Here is a 19781-nt window from a genome sequence, read left to right as displayed (position 1 = left end):
CAGCTTTCACATAAGAAAAAAATGCATTGACTGCCAGCAGTGCCCAGCTGGATGTGTGAAAGGAAACTTTTCCAGGGTAAGGCCTCCAACATTATAAAATGGGGGATTCCCATGAAAGTGTTTTGGCTCTATAATCCACATTATAGAACATACAAAAAACCTTTGCATGTACATTTGTCTGTTCCAGTGCATAGACTCAATGCAAGGATTTAAAACCAATCAGCGACCACAGCATTACTGCCACTTATTGATGAAACAAGGCTCTGCCTACTATGTAATGCTAGAGCTTGGAAACAGTCAGATTTATGACAAAACCAAAAACCTTTCAGGCATTCATATAAAAAAACACTAGACTGGGATGATGTTTTACTGTGTAGTGAAAAACCTTGCGTGATGGTTTGGGTCTTTGGGGTGGTTTTTAGAGTCCAGGGGGGAATGTGACCATTTCCTGCTGTTATGGCTTCATCGCAGTGTTGTATTGAAAACACTTCTTCCTGCTTTCCAATGATTACTGGAGAGGAGGGCCAAAAGTCCAATGATAACCCAGGAAGAGATAACTAGCAGGCCTGTATCAAAGCCATTGCTTATACTAAAAGGGCCTAATCTCACAATAATGGAAAAAGAGAAGAGACTCCAAAACCACGTAATGATGACTGGTCAAGAGAAAAAAATGTCAATATAATTTGTGGTTGAGTTAAATTCTTTCACTCGTTCTTTCTAATCGTTTGGTTCACATTTTGGGGTCCAGTTTAAACTAGTTTAAACCAGGCTGTGACTTCTGTCCCATGAGATCCTTATTTCTACAGAATATTAGGCTGTCCAAGTACCACCATTATGATCAACAGTAGCATAGACTGACCATATTTATCTATAAGGACAGCTCACACAGGAGGCAGGTATATTCCTAACAAGGTGATTTATTGTTGACTGTTTTTGTTAAACCGGTTCAAGAACCAGAGTTAATTTGGTTGAAATGGGGTCCTTCTAGTCCACACTTCTCTTTCTACAGTCATAGTTCCTGTTTGGATGTAAGCATGTTCTACATACATGAACTTGACTATGAAGCAGGCTGATATTGAAACAAAATATTACAGGAAAAACAAAAAAACATAAGCAAAACTTATTTTAAATGGCAAGTATTTTCATTTGAAATTTGATTGTATTATGTGTTTTTTCAATTAAATTATTACATTTTAAAAACATATTCCTCTGCATAACACTAGAAGGCAGCTTGCATACCACCAGTGGTACACAAACCATAGTTTGAGAACCAGTGGATTACAGCCACTAGCAGTGCCTCATGTGTGTTCTGTGTTTAGTTCATTACCAGATGGATGAAGGTTTCCTGTGCCCCCTGTAGAGCATAGAGAAAGACTGAGCTGAGGTAGTATTATGTACTGTGTAGCTGCTGGTTGTGACCTTATTGGGCACTCCCTCAGCTGTGGGAAAAAGTATATATCATTGCAGATAACCAGTGGAGACAGTTAACCTAGCTCTCTCTCTCCGACCGGCTGACTGAAACAGCCTGTAACTGTGATTACAAACCTTGGATGACAGAGCTTTGGCTGTTGCTGTTGCTGTGATTGTGGCTGTAGCTATGGCTGCACTTTGGTTGTTATGATTATGGCTGTGACACATTAGTTTATAATGAGTGTAACACTAACTACACACAGGGGCTCTGTGTGTGCAGTGAACTGACATGGTTGTGTTGGCTGAGCGCTGTATTGAAGCTACTGTATTCCTGAACTCCCGCGGTGTATTCGTAACACATCTGTCAAATCTGATAGAAGCACAGCGTTCGAATCCTGTGTGGCTTAACAATGCTTTCTTGGCTTATGGTAACAGGAGCAGTAAATCTGTCACAGTTCAGCTACTGTATATCCAGAGCATCATAGATTCAACCACAAACACAGCCATAGGAACAAAGCAGCACAGCCAGTGGCTTTAAACTGTTGGAGGTCGGCCTTTTAAAAGAAGTATTGAGCAATAAATGCATCATCAAGTGTCACATCATCTCTTCTTTCTGTAGTGTTTCCACAATGTTCCCCTAAACTGTATTAAAACTGGGGTGGACCAACACATTTACTGTTACCATGGATCTGGTGGAAAGCAAAAAATATTGGAATGCTTGTTAACTGATCACTGCCCCTCTAAGAGATCACTTGTAAACTTAACATCTCCATTGTATGTCAGTTAGTTTTGTAGTGAAGCTCCGTATTTTTTAGCCACACCAGTAGGGTGGCCATATCTTTCACATCAAAAAGGAGGACACTTTGCATACACAGGGACACGCAAGCAGATATTTGTTTGGTATGATCCGGTTTTAATATGTTTTTCCACCAGATTACATAAAGGTGCATACACATACCACATAGCTAATAATAAATATACAAGATACAGCTCATGACAACGTGGCCTTCCAATTCAGATTACATAGGTCTAATAAACATCATACAGAAACTGTTCTTAATGTTTTTATCTGGATAGATAAAGGGTAAAACAATACAGCACCCTCTGAGCATTTTCAGAATTCAGTCCAACAACCGATGTTAGTTAATGTTAAGTTCTCTGTTGCTGAGAGCTTGACTGACAGCCTGGTGGTAGCAACTGCCTGATGGCTCATTTGAATATTAAAATTAGCCATGTCTTGATAGGTCACACATGAAAATGTAACCAATGAAATTACTTATTTTGACACACATTTTTAGCCAATAAGTATTAAACTAACGAGGTAATGTGTCAAAAGGCGGACCTTTTTTGTTATTTTCTCAAAAGGAGGACAAATGAGAGTCAGGCTTAAGGTTGCGCCTGCAGCCAGACAGGGCATTTAAAAGGCAGACTGTCTGGCCTAAAGCCAGACGAATGGCCCCCCTACACACCAGCATCATGGCTCTTGGGTAACATCTGTCGGACCACGACAACTTGAATCTTTATCCGGGCATTCGTGTTCCCCAGATTGAAGACCTCGGTTTGATGGATTGTCATAATCTCTTAACTTTTAACCTGGCGCCCTCATCAGGAAGAAATTAACACCAACACCAGCCTACTTTGGTTGTTAATACATTGGTTTATGACTGACTCAGTTTAGTGTTAATCGGCAGGTGTTAGCATGCTAACACGCTAAACTAGAATGGTGAAAGTGATAATCTACCTGCTAAAAATCAGCATATTAGCCTTGCTGTTGTTCACATGGCTGTAGATGAACAAAACACGGAAGCAGTTTTTTCCATCAGTCACTTCTATTATGCATAATGTGTGTGTGTGTGTGTGTGTGTGTGTGTGTGTGTGTGTGTGTGTGTGAATGGTCCCCATATTTTTTTTATTCACTAATAAAGTTTGCCATCTTATCTGTGCATATGCCGGATACCACAGTGTTTGCACACACACATCAGAGGTTGTAGTTGTAATTCACTGTTTGCTCACACATTTAGCTCTTTATTACAAGTGGATGAAGCAAACAGGATGTGAAGACAAACATGCACAATGAGAACAAGAAGAGGCAAACATCCATCACTGAGAAATTTTAATTTTACTCTTACAAAATAACTACCTCCAAATGTAAAAATTGTGTGTGAAGTCTCAGGTGGGTATCATTTTCAAGCCAGCAAAGGGAAAGTCAAAATCAAACATGCAAACCTGTTGATCATGCTGTCCAGGATTTTTATACACACTAGCTTGTTTGCACTGGGTGCTACCCAAGATAAAACGGGAGGAATTTAATGCTAACACACACAGTGGACGATAACTGCAGGAACTGACTGTACTGGAGCCAAACCTTTGTTGTAGTGTTTTTCTCATCAAATTCAAAGACTCTTTGAAGTTCTTGATATTTTCGGGGGATTTACAGCAAGACCAGCAGACTTTAAATGTCATTTTTAAGATGAATTCAGAAAAATCAGTAATATGCTGTCACACAACCTGCTGTGACTGACTTAAATGTAACTATCCGAAACTCCACAGGGTACTTTTAAAAAAATACATCACTGATAATGTCATCAGTATGAGCTCATGTGCAGTTTAAGTCACGGGACACTTGTTCAGCAGTGTGTGTCATCTTTCAAAACATATTCCACTCAGTTACACTCAAGATAAAGTTGTTTGTGAAGGTTTACACAATATACCAAACTTTACAAACTTCCATGTATTCAATGTACTGCGCATATTTTAACCCTGTTACAATAATGGCTTGTGGAATACATTTCAGTCATTTAAAAAATCATAATTAAATAATGTTAAAATGTATTATTAAGAAAAGTTATGGTTATTCTGAACAGGTCAGCATGTATGGAACATAGACATTGTACATTGAGTTAAATCTTCCTCAAAAATATAATTAAAGTAACAGTTTTTTACCCAGGTTTAGGATTTATTGCATCTCCGTAACCCATTGAACTGTGGACTTCATGTAAGCAAATAAAGATATGTTTACATTCAGTGTTTCTCACCAAAAAACAACTGTCGATCATTAGATAGAATGAAACCATCACCACGTGCACAATACAAACAAAACTGGACCCACATGTTTGCTCAATAGCACCCCTAGTGGTCAAAAACTACTATAGGGTTTCTTTAAGTTAGATGTACAATATGTGCGCACTTGATGAAGAGACAAGATGGTGGAGAACAGGAGTGATCTTTCTCTCTCTGCCAATACACCAAACATTTGTCCAAGCAGGAATGTCAACACTTAAATTAAAGGTTTTTTTAAAAAAAAGGCAAAGGTCATCCGGTAACCAGGACACCGGATTCATTCACCAGAATGTAACTTACTTACTAAAATGTGTAAAAAAAAGAAGAAATCTGTGTGACTAAGCTCTTCCAAAGACTATTTTCATGTTTGTTTACTTCACGGACAGATGACAGGGCCTGGTGGTTGAGCAAACAAGTAAATTGGATTGCTGGACAGGACACATGGCCCAATTCAACCTCTTGGAAAACATAAACCAGTGAGGGAGGAAATGGGAGCAGATCCTCATGTTTGTGAGAGGAGAATGAGATAAGTAAATTAACAAAGATCTTCTAATTTCAGCAATTTTGATTATCACATTTAATTAGATTGTTTCTAATTTGATCAGTTTCTGAGTGGACGTTTCTGTCACAATCGATGGGGAGTTCCAACTCATTCACATCACATTAGAGTAATTGTAATGATCCTGACACATAAAAACACTTCCAAGTTGTAATTTAATGTGTAAATGTTTGTCTTTATCATTGGAACCTGATTCTTCCAGAGAGAAAACCTGACCCACCCACTGTGCAAATAACAGTCTTACAACTATATTCGTACCCTTAAACCAACATTGCATCAATAACTGACAGAGATACAAAGGTTTTAATAGGCGTTGTATTCCTTTGCTGTACTGCTTTTTTTTGCAACATGTCATTCAGTTCAGTTTTAATTTGTCTACCTTCTCATGACACTTTCCATATAGATTCTCCTGATAAAATCCCTGGCATGAATGCAGCAAATCAACCATAACAAGATCTCACTTGTCAGTTAATATCTGAGGTCATGCATCACCATTCTCTCCTATAACATCTACAGATCCATGACATGTGACTGGGGACTTAAGCCCAACTGGCCTCTATGTAACCTCATGATCATTTCACACTTGAATACTGTCCAAGCAACGCAATGCCCCAAATTATTCCAATCTAATTTATTTACCATTAATCGGGCATTTCCTGACATAAATGCAAACCAAAAGGGGTTACAACGTGTTTAATACTGTACCAATGCCAAGGAGGCCAGGGGGGCCAAAGCACAAAGCTGGACCCTTTGAAGTAAAAAGTCAAGGAAGGCGGAGAGGAGGCTTGTCTCACTGCCTGACTCATGGTTAACTAGACATGTGATTAGCATTGCTGTCTGCTACTTAGTTTGCCCTGCAGTCAGCCTGGTCTGCCCTCAGAGGAAATACTGCCTGCGGGCTACTCTGTCAACACCAAGGTAAGTCTTATTTATGTATACTGACCTCCTCATGATGTTAAGAGGAATAAATTATGCTGATGCCCACATGTGTTTGTATCTCAGAGATGCTACTATAAATTTAAACCTGTTGTTGCCCCTTTTTTTTATACTTAAACTTATCAGCTGGCGTTTTTGGCTCCTTTCATTGGACCAAACTCATGTCTGAAACTTTTGACAACTTTCTTAAATCTACTGAAAGGTAACCAAGGTTGCCACATTTAAAATAAGTATAATATAGTATAATGTGTGCTTTATCTCTACTGTTCTTATGCCGGTAAAATTATTCCAGGTTTGTGTGCGTCCACACCTGTTATCAAGCCAAACCTTCCTTTTGCAAACACATGGAGTCCTTCAAATGTGCACCTGTGGAGTTTTGTGCACCAGCAGCAAATTTAATGCAGCTAATCCTTTGTAGACCTCATGGTAAACAATTTCACTGGCTAAGGAATAAAGACTGAAGGAAGTAAGGAATATGATAGTTAGTGTGTGCATGTTTTCATAATCTTCCCCTAATACAACAAAGATACCAAGTAGCTCACCCGCTTAGCAAATACACACAGGGCTTTTATATGCTGCTTGGCTATTCAATGAAGAATTTAACTCAGTGTGCAAACTATATCATGGCCTTCAGGGGAGCTCGATGTTCTGACTGTGGAAATGAATAATGGCAATTTGGTACAGATCAAGAAAGTTTTTGTTTAGTTTTTTCTGATCTTTTCTTAACTGACGTTCCTTAACTTAAAGTAAATAAAGTCAATGATATTGAGCCACCACGCTTCAATGGTGATGGCAAGGATACCATGCATGTCGGTATCTTTATTAAAGTGAATTGGTGATGAATCATCCTAATGCATCAATCATCAACCTTATTCTACGCCTGATCCGTGAAGATATAAAAAAAAGTATCATATCATATTGTCCATATTAAGTCTTATTAAGCTTCCCCTGGCTCCCCTGTAGTTCACACCCTGCTTTAACTGTGGGAAGGTCGTAAGCAGTATCTTACACAGCTGGCTGAGTACAATGTTCGACTCATATTGTTCTAGCATTTAGATGTGACTTGTATCTCTGTTAAACTTGCATGCTTGTTTTTACCATTAGTGCCCACTTGCACAAGCAGAAATTAGATTAGGCTTCTTTTTTTTTACATAACACAATTATGTGATGTTCCTGAGCATTCCTCCTGTCCTCCCTGATTATCTAGTGTTTACATGCAATTCAGTGGTATTAGATTGTGTGTGTGAAGGTCTGCGTGTACATGTGTGCATCGCTCTGTCAGCTTGAGAGATACCTCATCCTCTGAGACCAATTCATTATAAAACTGGACCATGTGAAATATTTGGGCAGGCTCCATTTCACAGAGACTTGATTAAAATCTCTGAGCAATGTGATGGTTGAATGGTGCCAAACCTCCCCAGATCACAGGACAGATGCATGTGACAGAGACGTTTTAAGCACCTAATCGAGAGCAATACTCCAAGTCACTGACCCTTGATCGATACTATTATTCTGGTCTGCTGTTTTCGGCGAAAAAGCAAGAAAAACATCTGTAACCTATGAATTGCAGTTTCAGTTAGGCTTAAGTTAAAGGTTAATTAACCTTTGGAGAAGTTAGCGTTACAGTCTGTCAAGGAAGGAAAAAGAGAACACAGAAACTAAGAGTCAGAAACTATTTTCTAGCTATTGAGCATTAAAGAACAGATAATAAAGCCATAAAGTCTGAAATGCAGAAGTTGTCAAGAAGACTCACAATCCATATTCAGGTTATTGGTTGCTGTCATCATTTATCTTGTCCATAATAGCCACAAAGTTATCCACATGACTTTGCTGTGAAAGAAAACAAAATCCACAGCCCAACCCCTTGTTCTGTGCAAAATACATTCTAAAGCCAAAGCTAATAAGAGGCCTCAGCAGCTGAGTTGGCCAATTAAGTGGGGATCTTCCAAATTTACAGTGTTTATAGTATGAGATTCCCTTTTCATGTTTCCATGGACAGTGTTTCCTACTTTGTATGTAGGCTTTTTTTTTTTACCATGGCACAACACCAGCAATGTACACACTGCAGCCAGGAGATGTCCATTTGACCTATCTTTTAATGAATATATAGGTATTAGCAAATGTCTTGACCTGACCTTTAATTTTACAGTGTTATGTTTCCAACAAAGTGAAATAGAGGAACATGCAACAGATGTAAACAGGGCCTTTTTCGACTGTTATGGTCTTTGTCTGCAATGTTCAAGAGTTTAAGAGGTCAGTGAAACACTTATGGTTTAGAAACTTGTGTTTCAATTCACTCCCTTCACCCACCGATGAGTAGCAGGGACATTCACGTGCAAACTTCATGCAAGAAATCTGTTTCCAACCTGGCATGTGAATTTGTACTGTGAACCAGACGTGACCAACTGTTTAACACTTGTGTCAAGTTGTTTTCTTTAACACTAATGTCGCATAGAATCGCTGGCGGTGCAACACTGATTGATTATTTGGAAAAATAATGCAAGTGCCCTTATTTTACAATTTGTAGTGATCATGCAACATCCTTACTCTCATTTTTTAACGCTAATGCTGACTAATAGCTTAACTTTGCCTCATTTACAACTGACTAATCGTTTTGTTTTTTTTACTGTAGCAGCACCAGGCAGCCTGCCAGCTCACAGGCATCAAATTCACAATTATGCCTGGCACAACAACAGGCAAGAAGCTGGATCTTTCCAAGCTCACAGATGAGGAGGCCAAGCATGTTTGGGCAGTCGTCCAACGAGATTTTGACCTGAGGAAGAAGGAGGAAGACAGACTTGGGTAAGTTAAAAAGATCATGTTATGTTTCTATTTGATAAAGATTGGTCTCTCAGCGATCCCATAGAAAGATACCCCTTTGGATGTGTATGGCTTCAGGATTAACGTCACAATGGTTATGCAATCCGACAATACTCCCCAAAACCCCTGACAACCCCTGAATTCTTTAGGGGTTTGGTATTCATAAAACACAAGTGGTAATGGTGTCTGTAATTAAAATTAACCCTATTACAGTATTCCAATACAGACAAACAAAAAATAAGCAGACAAATAATGAATAATGAATTCAGAATTATAAATCTAAGACTAGTATAAGATTATACTTTTTTCTAAGTAAAAAAATGTAGTGTTTTTATTTTCTGCTCCAAATGTCAGCCACGAGGCATGTGACTTACATAACGTAACTTGATCAATAAAGTGAAGTCTAAGTCTCTCTAAGTCTTATGTAAGTTTTGTTTTCATATGGGACACAAACCCTGGTTTCCTGGTTGAAAATCCACCCAAAATTGACTTTCTCGCTCTTTTTACTATGTTACCAGACACAGATGGGTTTACATCAATGCCCAGTGCGTCCCCTGAGACACTGAGGAGGTTTACAAAGTGTCGGTACTTGAAAAGAATTGAGAATTTTTGATTTCTTCTTTCACAACTCACAAATAGATCAGTAAATTGGACACTAGAGAAAAAAAAAATCGCTTTTGAATAGAAACACTGTATTTGTTTCACATGGTGGTTCATTGCTCTTATATCATATTATAACGTCAGCGTAAACAGCACAGGGTGCTCACATATCGCAGTGAGCCAGTAATCACATATCCTGTTCTCAAACCGTGTAATGTGAGATAATTGGTTGTCTGCTGGGTTTCTTTATTGAGGGAAGATGGCTGGTCTTGTTTAAATTTCGTAAGGCAGAAATACAGTAAAATGCTGCGCTGTATTTCTGAAGGCTGCTCTAACTTTGCTGAGCTGTGCGTCATCATGATTCAGTCATTTGCTCCTAACTGACTGAGCTACTGCTCACATGTCTCCTTGGCAATAGTGACTGATGGATGGTTTAGATATCAGGCTGTGGGAGGAAGAGGTTTAGAGGGAATTTCCCCTCTCTCTTGGATGTGGGATGACCTCTGCACAGCAGCAGCAGCAGCAGTCCTCTTGAAGAGTAAGGATAGTCCACAAAATGAAGAAAACATTCATTGATACATTCTTTCACCTGCTATTTGTATCTTTAATCCACTTTGTTGAATGCCTAAAGCTACAAAACTGGTGATGTGTGAAAGCTAACTCTAAGGGCTGTGTCGACACTGCAGGCTGTGACTCAGATCTGTTTTTTTCATGACAGTTTGAATGGAATAAATCACATATAATCTGGTCATGTGGTCCAAATCAGAGACTGTCACAACGCAGGAAAATCAGGATTGGACCTAAATGCAAGACAGCACTGGAAGCAGGGAGATTTTGGTGATTTAATATAATATTTCCACAAACAAGCAGGTCCACGTGCAGGTAAACAGATCGAAGACATATAAAAAGCAAAAAAATCCAACAAGGGAACTCAGAGCAGAGACAAAATAACCTGGGCTGAAACAACCAGGAACTAAAACAAGACTAAATACACAACTGAGGGGAAAGATAACAAGAGACAGGTAAAATCACAAACCATGACTGACACATGTTTTGTTTTTTTACAATGTGACCTCAGTGTGAACAGTCATATCAGAATTCATGTGACCTTTATGTCACTCTGGATTTATTTGGGTCAATTCAGGTCACTGTGACCTCTTCACACTGGAATGTCATATGGGCCAAACAAAACAACAACAAAAGGTTTATACACAATATTTCTTATTGAAATGATTCACTGAAACCACTCAAACATCATCCACCCCCAAGATTACACATGGCAGCCTCATTACATATTGCCTGGAAAACCTGAAATAGCTGCCTAAGTTTCCTCCGTAAAAGTTCATTTGATTAAACACAATACGTATATCAGAACAGGCACCACATGGGCATTATATAAACTAAAATAATGGAGGTATTAAAGCTAAATTTGGACCCAGGGCTCCTCTACAAGACAACAGGAACCGCTTTACAGTAAAGCCTTTCTCCTTTCACTTTATATGACCCTTCAGAGCATATCACCAAACACACTTGCAAGTGATCAGATCAAATGATCCCCAAGAGCTCCTGGTGTGTTCAACTTCACTTATTGTATTACAAGTTGTAACCTCTTGATGTACACACCCATAGTCCACACACACACAGGTGTTTCCACTAAAGGAGTGTGTGTGGGGGTAAAAGCTGTTTGTGATTGATCTCGAGTTTGGCGACGTCAAACAGTTTCCATAAAGCTCCACCTACTTCCACCTGACTGTAGCTAGTGATGGGAAACACTTATGTGGGGTTGCAGGGCCTTTAAAAAACAAGTAAACTAAGGTCTATCTTGATATGATCCGGCTCCTGGAGGGTTTTTTTTTTAAGATGGCTATCTCAGACAAATTGATTTCCTACTTATTCATACAGCTTTCTGATCTCCAGGACTAAAATACTCCAGTTTATATTTCTCAGTGTTGTTTCTGGGCTCGATATCTCATCTGGGCCACTTTGAAATGTTCCAGACTTTAAGACACTTTTGAACGCATTTACAAGATTTCCTGTTGTTCCTTATTTTCCCCCTTCTCTGTTGGACATTGTGCTTTTGTGCATAATAAAATGGTCTTTTTACAATGATTTAATCGCACTTGGACCTTCTTGTCTCCAGCCTGCATTTCCCCAAAGCAGCAATAAATGGGGGAAGTCAGACGTTTTTGTTTTTTTTGTCGACGTACATTTTCATACATGCTGTTTATTCTTGAAGATTCCTCACTCCTGAAGCAGGTTTGTCTGTGTTTGTGAGTCTCCTTCGGGACAACACTTTCCTTCTTCAGTTTCAGCCACTTAGCTTGCGTTCCCTGCCAAGGTTCTTCTTCAGCTATTTGTTTTCCGTTCACATGAGCTGTTGTTTTCATGCATGGCCTCTGCAATCTATAAATAGGTGCTGATCTTCATGTGGTTTACATATAAAACTGTCACGACTAAATCTTGTAAAACCACATATGTTGGATTATAGAATGGAATATCTTATTCTGGCAAGGATTTAGTGTTTGTTTTGCTTCACCAAGTCCACCACAACAACAAAGACATCATTTAACTTCAAAAAAAGGGATTTTTAAGTTTGTTTAGTCATAATTTTCCTGTGGTGGATTCATTTTAAAATCATTACAAATTTGATGACATGAAATCTATGATACATTAATAGCAAAATACTTTCTAATTAGGCTACTTCCTGTTGAGTTTGGACATACTTTCATCAGATCAGGTGATCAACTGAATGTTTCCAGTGTAAATAGGCCATTATTTGCTTACACATTTGCTATATCAACTTTAAAAAGTGATAATATGTCAGTGTTGTGTTTCCATTCCCTGCAAATGGCAAAAAAGGACAGAGGGAGAGAATTAATGCTGTTTGAAAGTGTTCTTGAGCATAGTTTTAACTGTGTAGCTTTCCTGCACAGAGATAAAAATAACCTGTCTTTAATTTGAAGACAGAAACCCAAATTAAGTTAAGCTGCAACAGATTTATAACTGTTAGATGTTTGTTAGTAAGGTCTAAATATGGATGGGTTCACAAATGAGTCATATGAGCAAAAGGTACATTTTAAAGAACATAAAAGCATAACGGCCATTTGTGGAAGAATCAAAAACTATCCCAATATCCCAAATGCATTTCCTCATTGATTGACTGTTTGTTGTCTTAAGCTGGGTCTCTCTCTGGAAAGCATTATGTCTTAGCCCTAATCCTCTCTGTGTGTGTGTGTGTGTGTGTGTGTGTGTGTGTGTGTGTGTGTGTGTGTGTGTGTGTGTGTGCCAGAGTGTGTGTGAGTCCCCTTTTTTATTTCTCTCTCATTCTCACTTTCAATCGCCCCTTGAAGTATACGGTGACAGAATTGATTTAAGAGAGAGGAAAAGAATAGAATATGAGGTTTTGATGTGGAGATAGAAGATTGAGAAATAAGCACACTGGCTTAAACGCGGATAAGAACGTCTGAAACTGGAAGTTCATTTAAAGGAGAGAGGGTTTGATTTGTGCGGACAGACATGGCGAGAAGATCACCATGTATGGGAACACTCAGTTACTTTGCTCTTCGTTGCTGTCTGTGTCTAAGTGAACGTCTGGCTGCCGCACCCGGATTCCTCAGCTCTGCCAGTTAAGCAAATACTCTGCAGTACCTGCTTTTAATCAGGAAAAGGGAGGATTCTGAGAACATACTTTAGTGTGTTACTTGGTCAAAACTACAGAGAAAATGTACATGGTCATGGGAGCTATTTATAGTGTAAAGCTTAGTTTTATGACCTTCACTTTTTGCAGCAGGAAAGGAAGTGAGAGAATATAATCATTTAATTGTTGCATTGTAGTTACTCTGGATCTCTATGAAAAAGTGCTGTTGTGATGAAAATTGAATATAATATTCATTGGTATGTTTTCGTAGTTTCTCCTACAAACAGAGGAAGGGGAGGTGAGTGGTATTCAGCTGGCTGCAATCTGAAATCTCACCAGTAGATGCCACTAAATCTTACTGGACCTTTTAAGGTGCCCTGTGGAGTTTCCTTGTAAATAACCAAGAGTTATTTTTACATTACACGTGCTGAATTCATTTCCTACATCGTGCAATATTTCAAAACAAATTTTTCTTAAAGATTTTTAAATCCAGCTGTTTTTACATCAATGTTTACTGACTTGCAATAAAAAAGTGTGAAACCAGTGGCAGGACAATGTATCATGTCACCTGTGTGAATCGGTGTGTGTACCATGTGTGTGTGTCCTCATGCACAAACACAACCTCCTGTACAGATATTTAAGTGAAGAACAATTAATCAGGAAAAATAACTGAGTATTATTATTAATGATTATATAAGAGCCAACTAAAATTTTGATAGAGTAAAATATTGAAGAGATCAGGTCGCTGGGGAAGGAGCAGATTGATGGATGGGAAGGGAAGGAGTAAAGAAGGATTTAAAAAGGTTTAGGTTATAGTTGGACATTCATGAAGAGGGCGTTTAATTTCAGGGGGTTTTGTTTCATTTTCCTTCCTCTTAAGTATGATATATTCTTGTATGTTTTTTTTTCTTCTGTATCCCTTACACTATTTGTTATTTTATTTATTTATTTAGATATGTGCTATGTACTCCATAATGAATGTGGTAATTGAGAAAGCCAAACCAACAAAAAACGTTTGTCACAATAACAAAACACAACAGGGACCCCTCTCTTTTATAATGGTTCATAAAAGCATTTAAACATTGCCAAGAAGAAATCCTCTGCTGCACATAAGTGTCTTCATATTTACAGATGGATTGGAATAAAATAAGAATGTAGAAATATGAGGGACAGCAGTCTACAATTAAAGGGGTTGACAAACCAACAGGGAATTATCATACAAATCTGCACTTTCACTCTACAGAGCCTTTTAGGGTCATTCAGCTCATTGTTTCTGTTTTATGGCCCACAGCTTTACTGCTTTGCATCAGTCTCACTGCTCTCATCAGCATCATTTCCAGCTGCAGGCAGCTGTTTCCAGTAAAAAAAAAAAAGCTCTACACTGTCTCTACCACCCAAAACAGCAGACGGAGACAGTTAGCAATTAGCTGTTGAACATAGTGTGGCATTTGGCAGCTAAAGAGCCACATACTTCACTCAGAAGTGGGTGGAGACCAAAACAGAGCTAAGAAGAAGAGTTATTATCGGACTTGCATTCATCAGGTGGCTTTTAACACTTCTGTAATTTTTGCACTACATTTCCCCTGTGCTGCTGTGTCAACTTTAATTTCTCCCATGGGGGATCAATAAAGAAACCACATATCTTAAAACACTAATGCTAATATGGCCCTGTGTCTGGTGGATATGTAACTTTCTGAACAAAAAATTATTAATTCTGCTTTAATTTTGTTATTGTATTATATTATACTGTGTTTATGTTGAGTGCAAAACAGTAAAGGCCCGGACACACCAACCAGATTATCGGCTGTCAGACGTCGGTGACTCGAGAGGGTTCGGTGTGTCCCATGCTGTCTTCAGTCGGTGTCGGCGTCAGTGTTCATTTTGGCCGATCCGACATGTAGAATCGGCCAATGGCCGTTGGCCTCAATGACCAATCTGATTGGTGGAGTGCTAGCCCTTGACTAGCGAATCACGAGAAAACCGGAAGTGACGATGGTAAACATACTACGCCAACGCCAGTATCTTGTTATTATTAGCCATCGTATTTTCCGTTCAGCGAGTAATGACAGAAATGATCCTTCTTGACTACAATCAACACTCTCTGATGAAAACAATGACTGAAGACAGCGTGCTCTGTGTTTACTAGGTCTAGAGTGATCCATCATTTCTGGTTTTCATTTTTTGGGGGCGACAACACAGATTAGCGTCGGCTGCTGTTATGGGAACGTATTACACCTCGCGCACGCGCAGAACGTCCGCTCCAGTCGGTATCGGTTTGGTGTGTTCAAAGGCACTTTTTTGACCGACTCGGGGAGACGGGAGCCGACTGATCAGTCCGACTGCTTTTCTGCCGACGGTCGGCCGTCGGTTTAGTGTGACCTGGCCTTTAAGCAACAACCTAATAAACAAAATCTCTGCAAAATTAAGAAAACTAAATCTAAAATATTCCAGAGCTTTCAGTCACATTTCAAACCCCCTCTCACTCTTGGGAAGTCACTTGATATTTGAACTTGCCAGCCATGTATCAGTGCTTGGAAGGCCTGGTAGTTGCCTACAGCACCCATCTTATTTGAATCATAGAAGGCCATCTTGTTTACCAGATCTGTGGGATTTGATGTTTCAGAGGAGGGAAGATTTAACAGATATTACTTTTAAATCACATCGCTAATGGCCAGCAGCTGTTTCTGCAAAAGGTTATGGGATTATCCCGATGATCTGGGCTATGATTTAAAATAAAAAAAAGCTTTAATAAACAATAAGCATCCTCTCATCCTCGGTGGACTCCACCCACGCTGTGTGACATTTGGGATTTGTTATCTGAATTTTTTCCTTTCCGCTACTGTCAGCATCTCGGAGCGCTGAGTGAGGATGTTGCTTTTCCAACAATCAGCACAAGTTTGCCTCAAACTTTGTTGAAGAGAATGGTCTGACTCAAAGCAATGAAGTCATTCATGACACATGTGTGAGGAGCCGCCAAGTCACACAGAGGAGAGGAAAGATGTGTTTGTTTGAGCAGGATTTGGCTTTTCTTTTTGAAGTCTCTGAGTGGAATTTGACTGAGGTTATTGCAGCACTTACTGCCTCGTACAGGTATAATTAGTAGCATAGAGTATTTTCTAATGTTTTCATTGAGCGCAATTTCAGTCATTCCTGCAAGATGTTACTAAAATTAATGCAGTGAGAATATTTGAAGAGAGTAATTTCTTCTCTGCTGACTCAGTTTGTCTACAAGAATAAAATAAATGTTGATTTGGATGGATGTTTTTTGCGAACTGTAATAATATAATTAATCAACATGATTCCTGACCAAAAGTAAAATGTGACTTTACGGTGTGTTACTAAATACCCATCATTAGCTCAAGTAAAATCTTGTCTGCCACCAACCCATCACACAGTGCTCGTTTTTATACTGTGTGACAGAATATAATATGAAGCTTCAACAAAACCAGTATTTATTTAACTTTGGGTGATGCCATTTACCCTGAGACACTGGAACAAACAAAGCTTTTTGGAAAATCAATAATGCAGTCACTCAACTGGAAACAAAATTAGAGAAAAAGGCCTGTAGGTATTTACACACTATACACTCAATACTTGAGTGATAAATAAAAATGATCTCATTATAACACACCCAGGAGTGAGTATATTTATGCCCCATCCAGCAAAACGCCCTAGTAACATGCAAGATTACGCTTGCATATGTTGTTCACCCAAAATGGGCCACTAGTTTTTGCACATTGTCAGTTAACTTCTGTGAAAGAGAAACGGGGAGTAATGATCATTATGAAATTAACATTAACCACAGAAGAGGTGCAGATTTTGCAATTAATACTGGCCCCCAGAGGATTGGGACAACTACATAATTAGCCTTTTGCGTGTATTCTTTATTCCACTCATGAAAACTGGACAGCTATGCCTCAGTTTTTGCAAAGTAAATATATCAACCTGCACTACACCACTGAACACACCCATTCTTCAACAGATTGTTCAGTCAAACATTTTGCTGACAGTATTATGAATGCTTCGGCAATTGAGATCTAAATAATGGGGACGTGAACGGTAAAGCTGTATCTTGTCAATCTTAATTTGTTATTCTTATTTGAAACCGTAGCACTAAATGTTTCCTGGAGAAGTTCAGCAGTTTTTTACAGCCTTTACTGACTTTTCCATGTAACAAGGCTGACATAATATTTACATAAAGTTGCCAAAATGAAGCCATGTGTTGCCATCCGTGTGCTGACAACCATCTCTTCACTTATAATTGTCAGCCAGCATTTTGACTCATAAATTCTCTGTATAATGAAATGGTATAACTTTTGTTTTTTTAGCTGCAAAAACACAAAGTGGGTAACAAATTAGAAATGTACCTTCAAATGTATTCCATGACAGCTCAACAGTCAGTCAGCCTTTTCGGTAAAATGTGCTCATTTGCTTTGTTTGAGAGTGCGATGAGTAGTGTAGGACATGCTTAGCTTAGCTTAACATAAATACTGGAGACAGGGAGAAACAGCTAACCTGGCTGTGTCCAAAGTTCAAACATACAGCTACCAACAACTCTAAAGCTGTCTTATTTTATGGCATGAAATGTAAAAATGACCATTTCGAATTTGTGTTACGTTTCGGAGCTATTTCTTGGCAAACAAGTGTGAGCTCAGGATTTCTGTGTGGCCTCTCCAGCTATAGGGCAGGATGGCAGGTGAAGTGAGCACAAGTTCTGGCTTGATGGTACCAAATTTGGCTGAATTCCATCAACACAGTCAAGCCAGTGTCCAAAAAAAACATTTCCTGCTCCAAGATGTGCATTAAAAAATGAGCTTCAGTCATGTCTACTGCAGTATTATACACAAGATATTAGTTAGCAGTAGACTTACAGTAATAAACCCTGCGTCAAATACAGACCTTGGTTAAATAATTATCAGTGTTTGTTTAACCAGCCCAGCATACCAGATGGTGATGTTGGCACAATGAACCATGTACGTGCAACAAGGTCTATCAGAAAGTCAATGTAAGACTGTTACGGATCCCTAAAGCAAAAAGTAGTTGTCTTTCTCTTGCTGAGTTCAAGACATTAACCTGTGACTCAAGGATACATTAAAGTCATTTTCCTTCAAGAAACACACTAATCTCTTGTACTGTTTGTAGTGAACAGCTGGGGTTTGTCTCATCTTTTACTGCCCCATCTCTAATGTTTTTCCATGATTTTTAGCATAAGGTCTGTCTCTTTACAAATGCATGAAAACAGTAAATTATGACATTTTTATGACCCTAGGTTATATAATGTCAAACAGTAGATTTGGTTAGCCATTTCTATAGCTTTTACTATTGATATGATACCAAATGTGAAAGAGTTTTTAATGTTTACTTTTGTCCATTGGTAGTTAACACAGAATATTTTCATGTTTTCACTCATATTTCCAACCTTGTCTTTTTCAGGGAGCTAAAGACCAAGATTGAAAAAGAAGACACCAAGAGAGAGCTGTTGGGCAACCAGAGCAGCCTGGCGGAGTCGCACTGTATTCGATGTCTTGAGCCCTTCAAGTTCCTGGTCAACAGCAAACGTCAGTGTCTGGACTGCCAGCTCTACATCTGCAAGTCCTGCAGTCGCTACAACAAGAAGGAGCATGGCTGGGTGTGTGATCCCTGTCGTATGGCCAGGTAGGAAATGACAAATAAAAAAATAAATAAACCTGTAGTAGGTTCAAAGTGAGGGCAGGAACATGGTCAAAGGGTGAAAAATCTGTGTCTCTTTCAGAGATCCATTTACAAAGTGTCAGGTTCTCTTTGGAAACAAAAAGGCTTTTTTCAATTTCACATTTCAGAGCATATTTGCTTAATCAGTAGGGGTTTGGCACTGGCCTGTTTTCCCATATTTAAATTGATTGAGTCTGGCATGGCTCCCAAACATTGCTTACTGATGACGTCACACATTATTATTATATTAACAGTTACTAAGCCATTTATTTCCTCTATTCTACCCTCACTTCATTATCATTTCTGTAAAGCTATTTGTATCTTGCCAGCCAGTCTTGACGTACAGCTCTTCAGTACAGTTCTACACTAAACGCTCAAATCAGAGGTTCCCAAACCTTTTTTGCCTCGGGAGCCCAATTTTGGTTAACATGTTTATGACCCCAGCTATTTAAAGATATTTCTTTGCTATCTGATACCCACAAACAGGTATGTTAGTATTTTAGTCCCTACACTTTTCCGGATGCTGACACGCATGTCAAAAGAGACAGTTGTGTTTGCATGTCATACGTGTGTGCATACGGGATTCAGTTGAGGGTGCACATCTAATCTCATCTGTCACATCTAGTCTGGACCAGTACCTTGATTTTTTTTGCAACAAAAGCACCAACTCCACCCTCACAGCTTTCAAAGGAAACCATAAGTTTTAAAGTGTTCAGTCTCTCTTGCAGACAGTCGAATGAGTCATTTACTCAGTCAAACTTTTTGCTAGCTTGGTAGCTTGCCATGCATCACAGGAAGTCTTGCTTACTTCACTGCAACTGCGTTCAGTGCCAGGCCATGCCACATAATTCAACCCCATTTGTACATCAGGGAAGCACATGTGAGGTCCTTACCCCAAGGATGCCCCAAATCATTTCTTTTTCAGTATACTTGAAACATGTATTCAGATTCAAGTTGTAATCAATGTGGTTCTACACAGTGGTGATGCTGCCTTTGCTGTGGCTTTTGAACTTTATTATTTATCTCTGTTGACCTGCCTGTGATGCTAAAGGAATGCAAATTACTTTT

The 19781-nt window shown here is 39.0% G+C and overlaps 1 protein-coding gene across 7 annotated transcripts in view; it reads left to right on the top strand.

Moving 5' to 3' along the window:
• Positions 1 to 5838: 5838 nt before the first annotated feature.
• mlphb (melanophilin b) overlaps positions 5839 to 19781 on the top strand; it is a 37109-nt gene continuing 23166 nt past the window's right edge. For all 7 annotated transcript variants that reach the window (XR_007885242.1, XR_007885243.1, XM_051404033.1 and 4 more), the window contains exons 1-3: positions 5839 to 5947; positions 8598 to 8767; positions 18456 to 18677. Coding sequence is in view for 5 of the 7 variants with exons in the window: in XM_051404033.1 (XP_051259993.1) it covers positions 8643 to 8767; positions 18456 to 18677 (347 nt within the window). In the remaining 2 variants the exon portion in view is untranslated. The remainder of the gene's footprint in view (positions 5948 to 8597; positions 8768 to 18455; positions 18678 to 19781) is intronic.

Source organism: Dicentrarchus labrax, unplaced genomic scaffold, assembly GCF_905237075.1.
Source record: "Dicentrarchus labrax unplaced genomic scaffold, dlabrax2021, whole genome shotgun sequence".
Taxonomy (NCBI): Eukaryota; Metazoa; Chordata; class Actinopteri; family Moronidae; genus Dicentrarchus; species Dicentrarchus labrax.
The sequence above is the reverse complement of the archived record's forward strand: the minus strand, read 5'-3'. Positions and strand labels throughout refer to the sequence as shown.